The 15,760-nt window shown below is 36.1% G+C and overlaps 1 protein-coding gene across 4 annotated transcripts in view; it reads right to left on the reverse strand.

The window, feature by feature from the left end:
* Positions 1-759: 759 nt before the first annotated feature.
* Positions 760-15,760, reverse strand: part of LOC125819154 (uncharacterized) — a 55,757-nt gene continuing 40,756 nt past the window's right edge. For 2 of the 4 annotated variants that reach the window (XM_049498680.1, XM_049498676.1), the window contains exons 23-32: positions 10,820-10,927; positions 10,611-10,721; positions 9,139-9,302; positions 8,561-9,023; positions 7,319-7,426; positions 7,161-7,219; positions 5,974-6,361; positions 1,805-3,346; positions 1,000-1,207; positions 760-918 (exon numbers count right to left, since the gene is read on the reverse strand). In XM_049498680.1, the coding sequence (XP_049354637.1) occupies positions 821-918; positions 1,000-1,207; positions 1,805-3,346; positions 5,974-6,361; positions 7,161-7,219; positions 7,319-7,426; positions 8,561-9,023; positions 9,139-9,302; positions 10,611-10,721; positions 10,820-10,927 (3,249 nt within the window). In that variant the 3' untranslated portion in view covers positions 760-820. Of the gene's footprint in view, positions 919-999; positions 1,208-1,804; positions 3,347-5,961; positions 6,362-7,160; positions 7,220-7,318; positions 7,427-8,560; positions 9,024-9,138; positions 9,303-10,610; positions 10,722-10,819; positions 10,928-15,760 lie in introns of all 4 variants that reach the window. The other 2 variants (XM_049498669.1, XM_049498665.1) reach the window with 1 other exon arrangement.

A 15,760-nucleotide genomic window follows, 5' to 3' on the forward strand; every position in this document is an offset into this window, starting at 1 on the left:
GAGGATAAAATGCGAACTCAGCAGAGGAAGTGGGTCAATCAAAAAAAGGAATCGTTTTTATGTATTTATCAATTGTCTCAACACTTTTCTAATTGTAGAGCTTTTCATCAAAACTTAACCGACAAGCTTTTCTGCTCACACGAATTTAGAAGAAACAAATAGATGAATTATCATGATAGACATAAGGAACCTATAATAGGAGTTATAAGAAGTGGTTGTTGATATCGTTTTACTCACTTCTAAAATGAATGAATTAGATGAAATGAATCACTAAAGATAAAAAAAAAAAAGATAAATAGAATCTTTGGTCAAAGAAAAGTGTCACATCATCTTCCTCATTTCCAGGATTATATAGATAAATATATAGATTCAATAGAAGCTACATCAAACCATACAAAGTCAAGATATACTTGGACTGGTTTCTGCAGCCCCTCTTCTCTGTGCTTATGATCTATATGCCAACATTACACTTGAATTTTAGCAATATACATATACTATCGTTTTCTGCAAAACGTTCTTCAGCAAGTGTATCCTAACAAAATTATCTCTAGGATGGGGGATATTTCCACTCTTTCCTTTCCCATACATTGGTTTGAGCCTCTCAAATATCAAACTGAAATCATAACCCCTGCATCATTGTCAACAATCGCAGCCTATACCCCAACTTTCCTGCCCCAGTAACCATTTTTGGGACAAAAGGATTCACATAATATGAAGCAAGAAAATGCACATGAAGAGGCAAAAAGACCTTCCCACCATAATTGATTATCAACAATATTATGAGATTCACCTACCCAAGGGCTCAAAGACAACCTAAATTTCATACATCTTCTGCCTGCAATAATTCAGGATACACAAAAGACACCATTTGCTTCAAGGAGTTCATAGATTCTTTCAAAAATGTATGTCCTTCCATAGCTGCAAGAATCAACAGTGTAACAGATTGAAACCATCAAAAATAACAAACACCATGCAGAAAGAATCATATAATTACACTACCTTTTGTCAGAGCATAAAATTCCTTGGAGAAGTCCTCAACATGTCCATGGACAGGTCTCATTCCACAGATTTGGATCACACAAAATTCCAGGTACAATGCCATAACAGTAATTTGCAACAGCAAAATACAGACCCCTTGTATTTCAGAAGTAACCTGCTTCAACTTGTTGGCTTCGCACAATTCAGTGACAATAGTTATTCCTTGATCCTACAACCCCAGAGTGAAACATAACATGAGTGTCATAAGACTGCTAGAAAATATCTTCTAGGAAGGTAACATGGCAGTATCCTCATGAAGTTTTTTTAAAATAATGCTGACGAATGCAGAGTTGGAAACTAGGTGCAGTTCCCTTTACATCCTACAGCACAAAACTTGTATTCCTCACATTCACCTTAGAATAAAAATTGATCATCTTTAAGAGTTTCAGGGAAGAGCCCCCATTAAAAGTGACTAACGTAGCCCAAAATCTCAAAAGAAAAATTAAAGGTTAAAATTAACAAACTATAACAGGGGGACACATAAATATTGAGGACAACAGGCTCAATACTGCAGAAGCAATTAAGTAAAACTGATCCATTCTGTTAGCTCTGTTTATTTTCCCTTTAAACAAGACAGGTGGTTAGATTGAGAAAATCCTGGGAAGTCAACCTGCAATCTTAAGCCTCCATAAGGTCAGGGACATACAAACCGCTGTGTTCATCAAACTACATTGGAATACTGACACGGACTTAAGCTCAATGCATAAATCATCCAAAGATCAAGAACGGAAAGAGGAAGATAAAGCAGTCAAAAAATGTGTTTCACCTGCAAGCAGTGAAGGATATCAGGCATTGGTAGCTCAGGAAAATGAGCAAGATCGACAAAACCCACTTCTTCAGCCCTTGCAGCAGCATCTTCAGCTTGTTGACACAAAAACTTAAGGAGAAGAGAGGTAATTCTGTATATCTGAATAGACATTGCATCTGAAAAGTGTGTCTGCGAAGTCAGGTTAGCATGCTCATTTGGTTGATCTTTGATCAAAGTAGCAGTTCTAGACGAAAAAGATGAATATTTGGGATTTAGACTGCAGCAATAAGCAGAAAAAGCAAACCAGCCATTTTTGCTACTGATAGATGATGGCTTTTTGTGCCACTCGTACTCCTCCCTAAGGGTAGGATGACAAAAGATGGGGGGAACTCTTCCTGGTGATTCCCCATGACGTGGTGTACCGCAGCTAATAAAGGCCAATAAATGTATGCATCTTTCCCTCAACTGTGACTCCATTTCTTTCATGGCCCTTGACCAGGTATTCCTATGCTTTGCCAGAACACAGATTAACATAACTGTATTTTCAATCTCTCTAAGAGCACTCAATGAAGTATGTGGTTTGAGTGCCCGAAGTCTTTTCTTATCATGATCATCTGGTGGAAAATCCGGAGCACTTAGATAATATGAAATTAGATCAGCCTTCTCCAAGAGGAAGTAAGTCACCACGTGTTCCACATTGAAAATCGAACTTTCTCCTAAAGAGTTAATAATTGCTGTAACCACAGCCAAGCTAAGTCCCCAAATAGGTTGAGCCCTTTCAATATTCTCAAAGGTGTTTGCCAGATTTCTCTCCCTCTCAACTACTGAGAGAGGTCTACCATTAGATAGGTCAGCCAACAACACACTTAACGATGCAAAGAAACCAGTTTTTACAAGCATCTCAGCACCTTCCTTCACATGTGCAATAGTCAAAAGAAACTTCAATAGAATGCCAATGTTTGAATAGGAGCTTTTATCTTGAAGTTTAAGAACAATACGCTGCATTGGGAGATGTTTTTGAATTATGGGGAACCAAGTAGCAGGTGTTGAAAAACCTTTGATTATTTGATCGGTAATAATCACAGAGAGGGAGCAATGTTCATTAAGTTCAATACAGTTGCAAATCAGCGGTAGTAGCCCCAAGCTCACATTAGCTGCCTCAGGTAAGGCTTCATTATGCTCAATTTTTGTTTGTACTCCAAGACGAGAATCTCTCCAACTTGATTTGAGTGAAAAGAGAACTAGCATCAAAAATATCTTCATTGGATAAAAAACACCAGTAACCAATGGCCTACAGTTACACAACACCTTGAGGCCATAACCTGAAGTTTTTAATATCAGAAGGCATGTAGATAAAGATAAATGTGTACTCAGAGACCTGGTAAAGTGGAAAAGCAACTCTGCTTGAGCTGCAAGAATATCAACTATGTCTTCACTAGCATCAGAAACAGGAGGTAATAGCTCGATTGTGCGGTGGAGAGACTGGCATATATTATCAATGCTAGATGACAATGATTTTTCAGGAATTTTTCTGCCACTTCTAACCTCATTATCAAGTGACTGCATAAACAAGGAAACCATGTCAAACATAGAGAGCAAATATATACAATTACCCTTTTCTTGGACAAAATTACAGTTGCTACATTTTTACATACAACAATTACACTTCAATACAAGTTGAGTGCAGCTATATGAATCCTCACTTATGGTGTTGCTTTATTTAAGTTCTTCTCAGATAAATATTATACAAACAACAACATACCCAGTAAAATCTCACCAAGTGGGGTCTGGAGAGGGTAGAGCGTATGCAAACCTTACCATTACCTCATGGAGTCAGAGACACTGTTTTCGAAAGACCTTCGACTCAAGTGCATCAAACCCATGTAAATTAAAGTACTAAAAGTTCTCTATATTTTCTATTGGCATATAAGTTAAGATAAAACACTTCTAGAAAACATAAGACCTTAAGTAGGAGCATTTATCAGTTAGTTTGTTCGGTTAGGAATGTTATTGGTTTTTGTTAGAATAGGAATAGTAATAGTATATAATATGCTACTTGGTGAAAGATCGTATTGTAGTGTCTATAAATAGGGTCTTGTGTAATAATGTAGATACACAATTCAATAATATGCATATCCAATATTTCTCATATGGTATCAGAATTCAGAGGATTGGTGAGAAACTTCCAAGGAAGAAAACTCAATCAGACAGGTCACTGTGTGTCAATTTCCAGCTACTGTCAAGGCTGATTTGTGTCATCATCTATTTCCATTAGTGTTGTGTGAAAACAAACACCACCACTAGCTCCCTCACTCTCTGACGACAAAAACCCAGTCAGACCCATGTGAAAAAAACATCTCACATGCCATTCAGAGATGCGACTTTTCCGGCAAAGATCTGACCATGCACCAGTACATGAGCTATGTTCCGGCCACTTTGCAACAGTTCTTCTTTTCCTAGTAGGATCAACACTTCAATCTGAGGCAACCCATACAATTATTTCCTGATTCCAACCAATATTTGGCAATCCGATCTAATTTTCCAGAGACCCCTGCCTTTTTTTCTAATCAAATTCTAACGATCTTTTTCAAATTTTGGCAACATGTCTCTAGATTTTTGGCTACAAAATTCTAATTTCACAATATGTCTTTAGGGGTTGATATTTTTGGCTCCAAGAATATAGGAATGAGAAGTTCAATCCCTATGATCACTTCAGAACCATTAATGGGAAGCACAAATTATTTACCTTGGGCTTCCTCGGTTGAGTTGTGGTGCAAGGGTCAAGGTGTCTAAGACCACTTAATGAAAAATGCTTGTGTGGTAGATGAATAGACAAAGGCTAGTGAGGAAGATGCAAAAGCCAAAAAACAATGGGAGAAGGTTAATGCTCAATTATGTAGTCTCCTATGCTATCCATTGATTTCAAGTTGATGCCCTTGTTTTGCCCATTCCAGACATGTCCAGGCAATCATGGAGGAATTTGAAACGTTGATGCCATTCACTACGAACGTGGAAAAACAACAAGAGCACAGGTAGACATTCTTTTTAGTTCTTACACTTGCTAGACTTCCTACTGACCATGATTCAATGTGTGACCAGATTTTAGCTAGTCCTAAGACCCATAATGAATTCTTCACTGTGTGCTTATAGTGCTTCTAATTTTCAAAAGAAAAATAAATGTATTATAAACGAATAGGTGACAAAATTCTTTTAAGTAGTTACACAAATATTTCTTTCCATGACTAGGCATATTGATCAAATTATGAGGCAATAAGGCCTTAATTTTTCTGTCATCTTCAAATGCAACGTAGGAAGCACAAACACCAACTTTTAGGCTGCCCATTTGAGTTGCATTAAATGTCAATAGGATGATAAGCAGTGTAGGTACAAAATATTTGGATCACTTCATGGAACAGAACTTGTAAGAAATAACCCTTTGAATTCCTTTATGTGCCCAAATCTTAATCAAAAAATGGTTTGGCTGTTTAGTGTCATGTTTTACGCTTTCTAGCATTTCGAGCTATTAGATGCTCTTTTATGATATTGAACTTGAATAAATATTTCGTTATATTCAAATTTATGAATTGATGGGTATATCCTCTATATATTTTGCTTGAGAGTTATTAATCTTCATACCCCCACACCATAAATAAATAGCTTTTTGTCCAATTCTTTTTGGCCGCTCTTCTCAAAATGTTTTGGTTACAACACTACTATGCCTATCTGTGCTACACAAAACGCAATGAATAATTCAAAGTAATCATAGTTGCAACCACAGTTGCAAGCTATGCATACTTTATGCTAGAGAAACTGGGTGTAATGAAATACAAACTAAAGCAGGAACAATCTTCATAAGGCCGATCTGAAAAATCAAACACCAATAATGCTTCTGATATATAATCTGAGCAATGACAAAGCTTCACCAACCATGGTACCCCGATTCAAAAAAGTTTCACAATGTAATGACTTATAAGATTTAAAGGTTATGCATTAAGGTAATGACTTAAATCTAGAAGACAGTACGTAGAAACTGGACATGCAACTAAAAATGGAGCTCACAGCATCACCATAGATAACACTGTTGCCGATGCTTTTTAAGGAAATAAGTTCATACAATTGAAAATCCTAAATAACTCAAAATTAGAAGATTGCATAAGAAGTCAAATGCAACTGACCGCAAAACTCACATTATCATTGTCAGATATGGAGAAAGTAGTTGCCAAAGCTATTAAAGCTGAAAGCTTGGATGTTGTGAGTGACACCATGACATTCACATTCTGCAAAGAGAGCAACAGCATTTCTGCAACCACTTTGGATGCTTTCCAATCCGAAAGATCCCACAAATCAATAGCCATGTCCCCTTGCAGACGGTCAGTGTCATATAAGCAGACACCATCAGTTTGAGGGAAAATGTCCTCATGGTGCTTGCGCTGATATGTTTGCAAGAAATTTGACTGTAGCAGATATTGTGACAGCTCCTTGAATGGCATGTGGGAAATATGTCTACCTTCAAGCTCTCCTTGCAGATGATAGAATAAATCATTGAGAATTAAGTCGTCCAGTTCATTTCCTCCACTGGAAGAAAACAGAATAGACAGAAGAAAGAATAAGTCTTGAGTTTGTGTAACTTATAGAATAGATTGATCCACTGGATACACAAGGTATTTTGCATTTCAGTTGCTTCTAAAATATTTTTGGGTTGTATAATCACACGCATGAAGGAGAGCCTTAGAGCAACGGTTAATTATTTCCATGTGACCTGTATGTTGTAGATTTGGAGCCATGGAAAGCAGCTGCTTATATCACACCCCCTTGGGGTGTGGCCCTTCCGGGGACCCTGCGTGAACGCAGAATGCTTCGTCCCAACTGCCTTTTTTTGTATAATTACATGCATGCCCCGTTGATTTAAATTATTACTCAACAAAAAGTAATACAATTGGTCCATTCTGCCTCAACTCTTGAGTAACAAATTACTATAAATTTCCCACACTATTAGTTACTCATGTCAAATAAGACTATGATCAGGATATCGCTATCATATAATAACTGAGAACTACTCCCTCTGTCCCACTTTATATGACTTACTTTCCGTTTTACTCGGTCCCAAAAAGAATGACACATTTCTATAATTAATAACAATTTAACTTTAAAATGTTCATGTTACCCTTAATGAAATGATTTCTAGGCTCTAGCCACACAAATATCTAGGACTTATTTTAGACCACAAGTTTCAAAAGTCTTTTCTTCTTTCTTACACTCCATGTCAAGTCAAACAAACTCATATAAATTGGGACAGAGGGAGTAGTAAATAACAGACAAACCAGTTCCAGGACCAGTCTCACTTTCACAAGGCATGAAAAAATCAAGCACTTACCTGTAACCATGCTTCGTATAAATAGCCATCAACTCAGAAAAGGCTGGCAACTTCCTCAACTGTAAAGGGAAAACAAACATAATGTAGAAAATAAGTATCTCTGATTGTTTGAAATGCAAGATCGTTTGAAATGCTGCAAAAAGAAAAAGGAATAAAACCTTTTCCCACAGGTTAGTAACTTTATCAACGAGTGAAACAGACAAACTTCCTCTATCACCGCCTTTTACTTTACACATGATGCGCACAGCAAACAGACCAGCAGCAACCTGCAAGTACTATCACTAATGATTTAAGGCATACTCATTTGATGTATTACCAAGGGACAATAAGAAGGTTTCCAGAAAATACTGAAAAAGCCTCATATCAATTAAAAAGATAAGCTGTTTTGAACAACTCCATTCACTCTGAAGGTGATATTTTTAGAACAAATTCAGAATAAACAAATCAAAAGAACAGTAAGCGGAGTTTACATGAAAAATTGAAAACTCCCTAGAGAGTTGAAAAAGCGCCTGATACAACCTTAGGAGAACCACACCCTAAAAGCTAGTTATCAAGGTGGGAGAGCCCAAGGCTATAAGCCCCACATCAATTCCCTATTTAACCGATGAGGGACTGAAGTCCCATTCCTTGCAATAATATCATAACAAACTACCACGCTCTGCATCCGTCGTCCTCAATGGCTGTGCGCTAGACATAACTATCCCCGGACGAAAACTGCCACACCGGCATCACCATCCAAGCACATGCAAACACCGTGGGAACAAACAACGGGGAGATGACAGATATAAAACTATTTAAAGAAAGAAAGATTTGAATTCACAAAACACATGCAACATTTAATAGGTTGAATCTGATAAGATCTTGAGATCTTATAGGATTTCGTGTCATTAGAGAAAACAAGAGAGAGCCGTATTGCTGACTTGATAATTTGTTGAGCACACGATACATCTATTTTTTTGATAAAGAAAAAAAAATACACATGTGAAATATTACCTGTGTCAAACATTACACATGTAGTCCAATGTGAAATAAAACTGAAGACTCAACACCTCTAACACTTCATGTCGCAACTTGATGGGTACACTAACTCAAACATTCTAGCTCTAACACATTATGTTGCAACTTATTTAATTATACTAATTTATTTCGCCTCCTCAAGACTCTAGTTAAGAAAATGAAGACCTAGATTAAAATCTAAGCAACTATAAGGATTCAACTTCAATCCAAAGGTACAAATAGCAAAGTGAAATAGAATGCCTCTGTCATTATTCACATGCATTATCAACATGAAGCTGAAAGTCAGAACTAGCAATGATGTAAGCTAACATAAACCAATGTGGAGACTTAGTTACTACGTACAATCAGAATAGAAAACAAGAGTTCCAGGAAATACAGCTCACCCTTGCACGCAGCTTTACAGAATCATCATACTCAAATGAAACAAATGTCTTGATAGTCTCCGCATCCAATGAGCTCCCACACCACGCTCCAAAAATTTCCTTCAGGTTACATGAACTTTCAGCTGTTGCTACTTTACAGCCATCTGACCCGTTATGTAAACATTTGGAAGATTCTTTTGTGACCAACTCAGAATGTAAAATCTTTTTCTGCAGGATCATTTCACAGGCCACCACATCCAATACATTATGTTGACACTGATATCTGTATGCCAGATTTTGGAGCTCCAATTCGGTCGTGCTATCAGATTGGCAACTCTTCTTACTTATGGAAAGCACGGCAGAAATCAGTAGCTTTTCCCAGAAGTCTGAATTTCTCAGCTGCTTCAGAAGATTTGTATAATGAGCAGCTCCTTGCCATAATGCTTTTAGGAAGTTTAGCACATTACACATTATACGTGATTTGCTGAAAGAAACCAAAAAAGAACTCTTAAATCAAATCATGGAGTACCTCAATAATTAAACGTCACAAGGAATAATGAAATGATTTATGGCATAACAAAAATGACTAGAAACCTTACGTCATCACAAGATCATCAGATCTTTTAACATAAATCCATATGCAATCTAATATGTTTGCAGCATTGCACTGTAATGCATCATTGTTGGCTGGATGATTGTCACCATTGCATGATTCAGAAATTGAATTTTCTTCCAAAGCGATCACAGCGGTAAGAAAAGAAGCCTACGAAAGAATGGTTTTCAATTTAAATACCAGAAAGGGCCAAAGATTATGATCTTTTTCATACCCAATTCAGCGCTTAAAACTAAATCTATTAAGGGATTAGACACTAACAGTAACAAAAAATCAAATAAATACATTTTAGTGACATCTAAAATGATAGGAACAGTTACTGTGAGAGTTGCCATTGGATAAGGGAAAAGGAGATATCGCTGTTATTGCTGCATAGAGAAAATGGGTTAATTGGAACATCACACTATGAAGAAGTACAGGAATCTCTATGAGTGGGAATTATTTGAGCTCCTACACCTCAACACTTATCTGCTGCAAGGAAACCTGAACCCTATTGCTACAGATAGAATAAAATGGCGCAATCAGGGAGAAGGCAACTACACTGTAAAGTGTTACCAGCAATTATGCTCCTGCAACTCCATGCTAGACAACTGTCCCTGGAAACTTATTTGGCCCAAGCCTTATAAGGAGCCAAGGAATCCATTCATCAACCCCCACCCCCCACCCCCTCTCCACGTCCAGATCCAGATATTCTTTTTATCTGGGGTTCCTCTGTCCAGTCCAGTGTGTGCACATTCATGGACTGGTGGCCCACATCGGGTCTAGCTCTAATACCATATAAAGAAATGGATAATGGTCCTAACTCAACCTCAAAAGCAAGCTCATAGGATGAAGAATGTCCAAGTACATATAAGGAGACCAATTGCCCATCCCTTTTCCGATGTGGGAGTTCTTAACAATGACGATTGACTGGTTTGTATAAACACACATTATAAGTTACAGCTGTGTGGAACAAGGAGTTTACATTCTCCACTTGATTGCTTAAGGTAAAAATGGGTATAAGAAGCTATTTATTGACTTTCACCCCATTGTAACAAAACAATACTGAAGATAACCTGAGCAAGTGTTGCAGAAGCTTTGAATAAAGATGCATAATATAGTCATGAAAACATTTTTTAATGACAATAAAATTGATTTAGAGGCAAAATGGTCATAATACAGCAAGTTGTCCTTCCTTCGTTCCTTTAAATAATTGGCGGGATATTTCTATGTCAAGGTAAAATTTGGGACTGAACTAACACAACGCCTTCCATCTTCATCATTTTCTACTTTACCCATGACCTTGGTAAAAAAATCAACTTGGATCAAGTTTGAAGCTCAAGGGCTCAAGGACTTTAGGCTTGATAATAGCTTTAAATGCTCCTGGGCAATAGGTCGTTCAGATATAGGAGATCCCATGGTCTGGCAGCAATGCAGCAGATTATGAGCTCAAAAAGAAAATAACAAGTGACAAATTACCTGATAGCGTGCAGCAGAAGTAAGCATCTTGAAAGTAGCAATTATGAGATCCTCACTTTCTACTTTCTCTTGACAAAGAATGCTACAAATGGTATTTTTAAAATTATATATCTGCAAATGCATTAGTTGAGATCAGTTAAAATAGCTTAACATTTATTCCACAAAATAATAAACTTAAGAAAAATAATACCGATATTTTAAAGCTAAACCTGCTTGTCATCCAGACCGAAATATACATTGCTAAGTGCATATGATTGTGAGTCGTCTCCAATAATAAACAACCTGGAGAGCAGTCTTGCTGCACCAACCTGTATCTTCTGCATTGGCAGCAGATGTTTGCATTTAGCACAGTTACAAACCATATTAGACCTTCGAATGATTTCACTGGAACCTATTTTGGTTTCCTTTTGAATGCCAAGACTCTATTTCCAACAGAAGATTATTTCATGTAATTTCTGATACTACCCGGAAATTAAAAAAAATAGTGGAGAGAAGTAGATAGATACAACCTTAAAAAAGCTGCAACCTTTAACTAAAAGAAGAGTGCACAGGAGAGCGCTAAAGGTTCAACAAAATAAAACACATACATGCAATAAATGGTGTAGATTTTGCTCATCATTAGAAACCTGTTAATCCGTTTTTTACTTTTTTGAGTTTTTTCTTCCCCACCCACCCCCCACTCCAAAAAAAAGAGAGACCTTGATGCAGCACAGAGTTTTTTCCAGAAACATTCTGCAAGATCAAGCTCTTTCTTGTAGTTTACATTATCCTAAAGTTCAGTATTAGATAAAAAGAATAGGTTGATTTCGTTTTAAAACTATAAAAACAAATCCATATTATTTCTCTTTGCAGTCAGCACTTAGATTTTCATAAGAATCTTGTCACATTTCATTGAGGAACCTAGTTTTTCTTAATACTTACTAGAGGCACATATAAACCTGAACCTACATGACTTCCCTCTTAGAGATTCTGCGGTATTCAAAGCGCTAAGGCATGCACCCAGCACCTCTGCCTTTAAGAGGGTGGCACTAGACAATAAATAGAGTTGGCAAATCAATATATTGATTATTAACACAGCATTATGATGAATGATGTAGATATTAGGAACAGAAACTAGAAATTGCAAGGAAACTAGTCACCGGAAGCTTTAATAGGCAAATTTACATTTAATCAGAAAATGGTTCTTGAACTTGACTAACTTGATTTTTTGCTTCATATATTTCACCCAATTAATTTTTCAATTTTCTTACTAAAACAATAATTGTTTATGTTAGTTAAAAAAAATTGAGAATGATAATGTTAGTGTTAGTTAATTTTCTTGCATTTTATACCGAACTAATTTTCTTCATTAGCTCCTTTCTTTAAAAAATCCCATCTTTTAATATGCTGCAAAGCCCCAGAAGCAGGCCTTGCCATTTTTCTACATTTTCATGTTTTAGAAAGAATGTCAATTTTTATATTGGCAGGTAGTCTAATAGACAACTTCTACTTACACTGTTTTGAAGTCCCGGCCACCCCACTCAATGGAGTTTCATCGGACACTTCAATTCATTTAAAACAAGTATTTTAAACCCCTCCGATAATGTGTGTTCCTTAGTTGCCCAGAGATGGATGATACATCAGATCCACATCACACGACAAGTTAAAGAAAGATTAAAATCAGAAAAAAATAATTATTTATTTTTATAGTTGAGAGTTAGTTTTTTGAGAAAAGTAACATATCATATATATATAAAAGAGAACCCTAGGCTGTCTACGTGGCGCCACCACAAATCAGGATTCCCTTTTAGTTTATTTATCTCCAAAACTAGTCTTCCCCTCCTCTCAGAAACCTTCACAACTGTCTCCACCATCTTACAAATTAAGCCTCCACCAAATCTTCTATATGTATAACTATCAGGCCCCTTTGAACTTAAGTAATTGACCACCAGATAGTAATACTGGGTCAAACTTTATCCTATGTATAATTGCATTGCTGCATGCATTAGTCTACCGTTTCTCGATAATCTTACTTTTCCGTTGGTGATTTGAGTTAATCATATTTTTTTCTTGGGGTGGTACAATATAGATTGAATGTCAATGTCATTTATTAGAGCTTTGAATTGATATATGAAGTACACGTTGTTGGATTTTTAAAGGTATGAATGAAATATGAAGAGTTGTGACTTTTATGAAAAGTTGCGACTTTTATGAAAAGTTGCGACTTTTATGAAAAGTTGTAACTTTTATGAAAGGTTGTGACCTTTCCGAAGGGTTGTAACTTTTCCAAAGAGTTGTGAGATTTCCGATAAGGCACAATAAGCATGTGTTCACACCACCCTTTGTTGTCTATAAATAGAGGGATATTCTCTCATTTTAAACAACGCAAATTATGAACTTTTTCTTCTTCTACACGATTAAATATTTGTGTACTTTACTCCTGTTGAGTGGCTCACTGACACCATTATTTTTGTATCAATACATTGGTGAATAGAATCGTTCTATCCTGAGAGGAATCTTTTAATCCTCGGGTACTAGCAGGAATAATTTCCACAGGAGGACATAGTGCATTCAGTGGGCTCGATTTTTTCCTTTCTATTTCATTATATTCTTACTGATCCTGGAATGTTGTTTACAGTCATTAATTTATGTTTTATGTTATTAATTGTTGTTTTTGAGTACATGATTTAAACTCTGCAAAGTTATTGTTATAAGTATTTGTTATTACAGATTAAATAACACGCATTAATTGAGTATTCACGTATGTTTTCTCTCCAGAAATTGTTGAAGGTATAATAAAAAAATCCCTTAAAGATATATACTACCATCTCTTGAAGACAAAATTCAAACTTGGTATGCCATTGTAAGAACATAACGATCTTAAAAACGTTATCGTACCTTGATGTGCAATGTGAACCAGCAAAAGAAGACAAGAAATAATAAACTTTTGACATGGCTTCAAGAATGTTGTGTCGGATGACCTATAGAGGAATATGACTAGACTAGAGCCTCTTTTAATCCCAAAGACGTAAATAACTACACAATAAATTAATTGTTCATATTCAATATGAAGTATGGATAGATTCTCAAGTTTATAGCAAGTTTTAAATACTTTTCTTGAAGTAATAGATGTGTTTCTCTACAATGCGATTGGAATAGAAGTGTAATTTCAAATTGAACTTCATTACACTAGTATGCTGATTTTTAAAAAGCACCCAAACAAACTAAATAGTTTTGTGTAATATTTTTCCCTTTCAAGTATATATGATAAGTTGAATTGTTGTCCAATATGATACATTCTTCCTTTAATTTTCCATTTTAATAATTTTTTATGATACATTTAAATTAGGAACTTTAAAATGATATTGTAAAGCAAAAGGTAGGGCTGAACTTTCTACAAGTTAAAATTAGAATATTTGTTTACTATGTTCATTTGATTCCCCACATATATCAAACAGTAAACTTCCTGGAAGCAAAAGGATAAATTATAAAATTATTAATGTTCATTACTACGTAATCTTGTATGTAAGATAATATAGTGTTTTAATTTTAATGACCGATAGGTTTTAAGTATTATTTTATAAGTTCTGTGATATTGAATTCCCGCGCGAGGCGCGCGTTAGTTTACTAGTGTGTATATAAATGAAAGGACGGTATAATCATACAAAATTACACAACTCCTCTATCATCTAAAAGGAGTCTAAAACATCAAAAATTGATTCATGGTCTTCAACACAATCTCCTCTACACCAAAAATACAAAAGTACCTAGCCCTTCATCTTTATCTTCAAAGCATCTATTGTTCATTTCCTCCCACATTATCCACCAGATAAAAGTTGAGACGATCTTCCATCTCTCCTTCTGAAGAGAGTTAGCTCTTTCTCTTTTCCAACACGCTAGAACTATGCTCCTAGGCATGCTCCAACTTACAGCTCTTAGGCTGAGAAACATCCTCCATAGTTGAGTAGTCCTATTACAATGTAAAAAGAGATGAACAATTGGCAGAAAGAGATGAACAATTGTCTCTGCCTCTTCTCCACAAAGGTAGCATCTAGAGCATAACTGATATTCTTTCTTCTAAAGGAATCATGTGTAAGAACAACTTCTCTAGCTAACACACAGGTGAAGCCTGCTACCTTGTATGGTATTTTAACCTTCCATGGCCAACACTCAATTTGATTGTTAGAAGAGTACAATGCCTTGTTCACAATGTTAAGAGTAAAATTTCCTTGCTTCTCCCCACTCCACCTAATGCTATGCTCAGATGTTGAAAGTTCCTTGACCTGTTCTAAAGTTGTAAACAGATCTTCTAGCCTGTCTATTTCCCAATCATTAAGTGGTCTTCTGAAAGTGAGATTCTAGTCTTGATTGCTCCATAGTTTTCCTACTGATGCCACCTATAGTATTGAAAGTATATACATTTCTGGAAACCTCTGTTTCAAATTTTGATGGATGGTCCTTGAATTAGCCTTCCTCCCATTGAACTATATTGGCTCTTTCAATTGGCTAATTTCTTTTAACATTTCTCCAAGGTTCTATTCCATATATCCTTTGTCTCGTGTTCGGCTCCCTAAAGCATCCCTAGATACAGTAGGTAGAGCCCCAACTCTTCCACCAAGAATACTCACCAAAAAATGAAACTAGTTCACATCATTTACTAGATAAAAAAAGCTTACATCTTCAAAGAGAATGGAAATAATCCTTAGTATTCACAGTTGGTCTCACAGAACACTAGGGTGTCATCTGCACATTACAGATGAGAATTCTCCAGAACGTTGTCTATCATTGAACTCACCTTAAAACCTCTAACCTTAAGTATATCCATAGCTACGATGAATAAAAGGGAGATAGGGGATCACCCTGTCTCAAGCCCCTCTGGATGGAAAAAGAACCAATTGGTGATCCATATACAAGGATCGAAACCTTACTGTATGTCTGTACGGATGCAATATTTAGTCCAGCTGAACATCTGTCACCGAAACCCATTTTCCTCAGAGTTTCTGATATGTAGATCCAGTTGAGACAATCATAAATCTTCTCTATATCGAATTTGCATAGATTCCAGGCTCCTTGCTTCTAATTCTCGTATCCATCTCATTGACAATCAAATTAGAATCCATAATATCTTCCTTTAATGAAAGTCATTTATTGATTGGCCACCAGTTTGAATG

This window comes from Solanum verrucosum, unplaced genomic scaffold (assembly GCF_900185275.1).
Source record: "Solanum verrucosum unplaced genomic scaffold, falcon-dt-bn FXZP01000376.1, whole genome shotgun sequence".
In the NCBI taxonomy this organism is placed as follows: domain Eukaryota; kingdom Viridiplantae; phylum Streptophyta; class Magnoliopsida; order Solanales; family Solanaceae; genus Solanum; species Solanum verrucosum.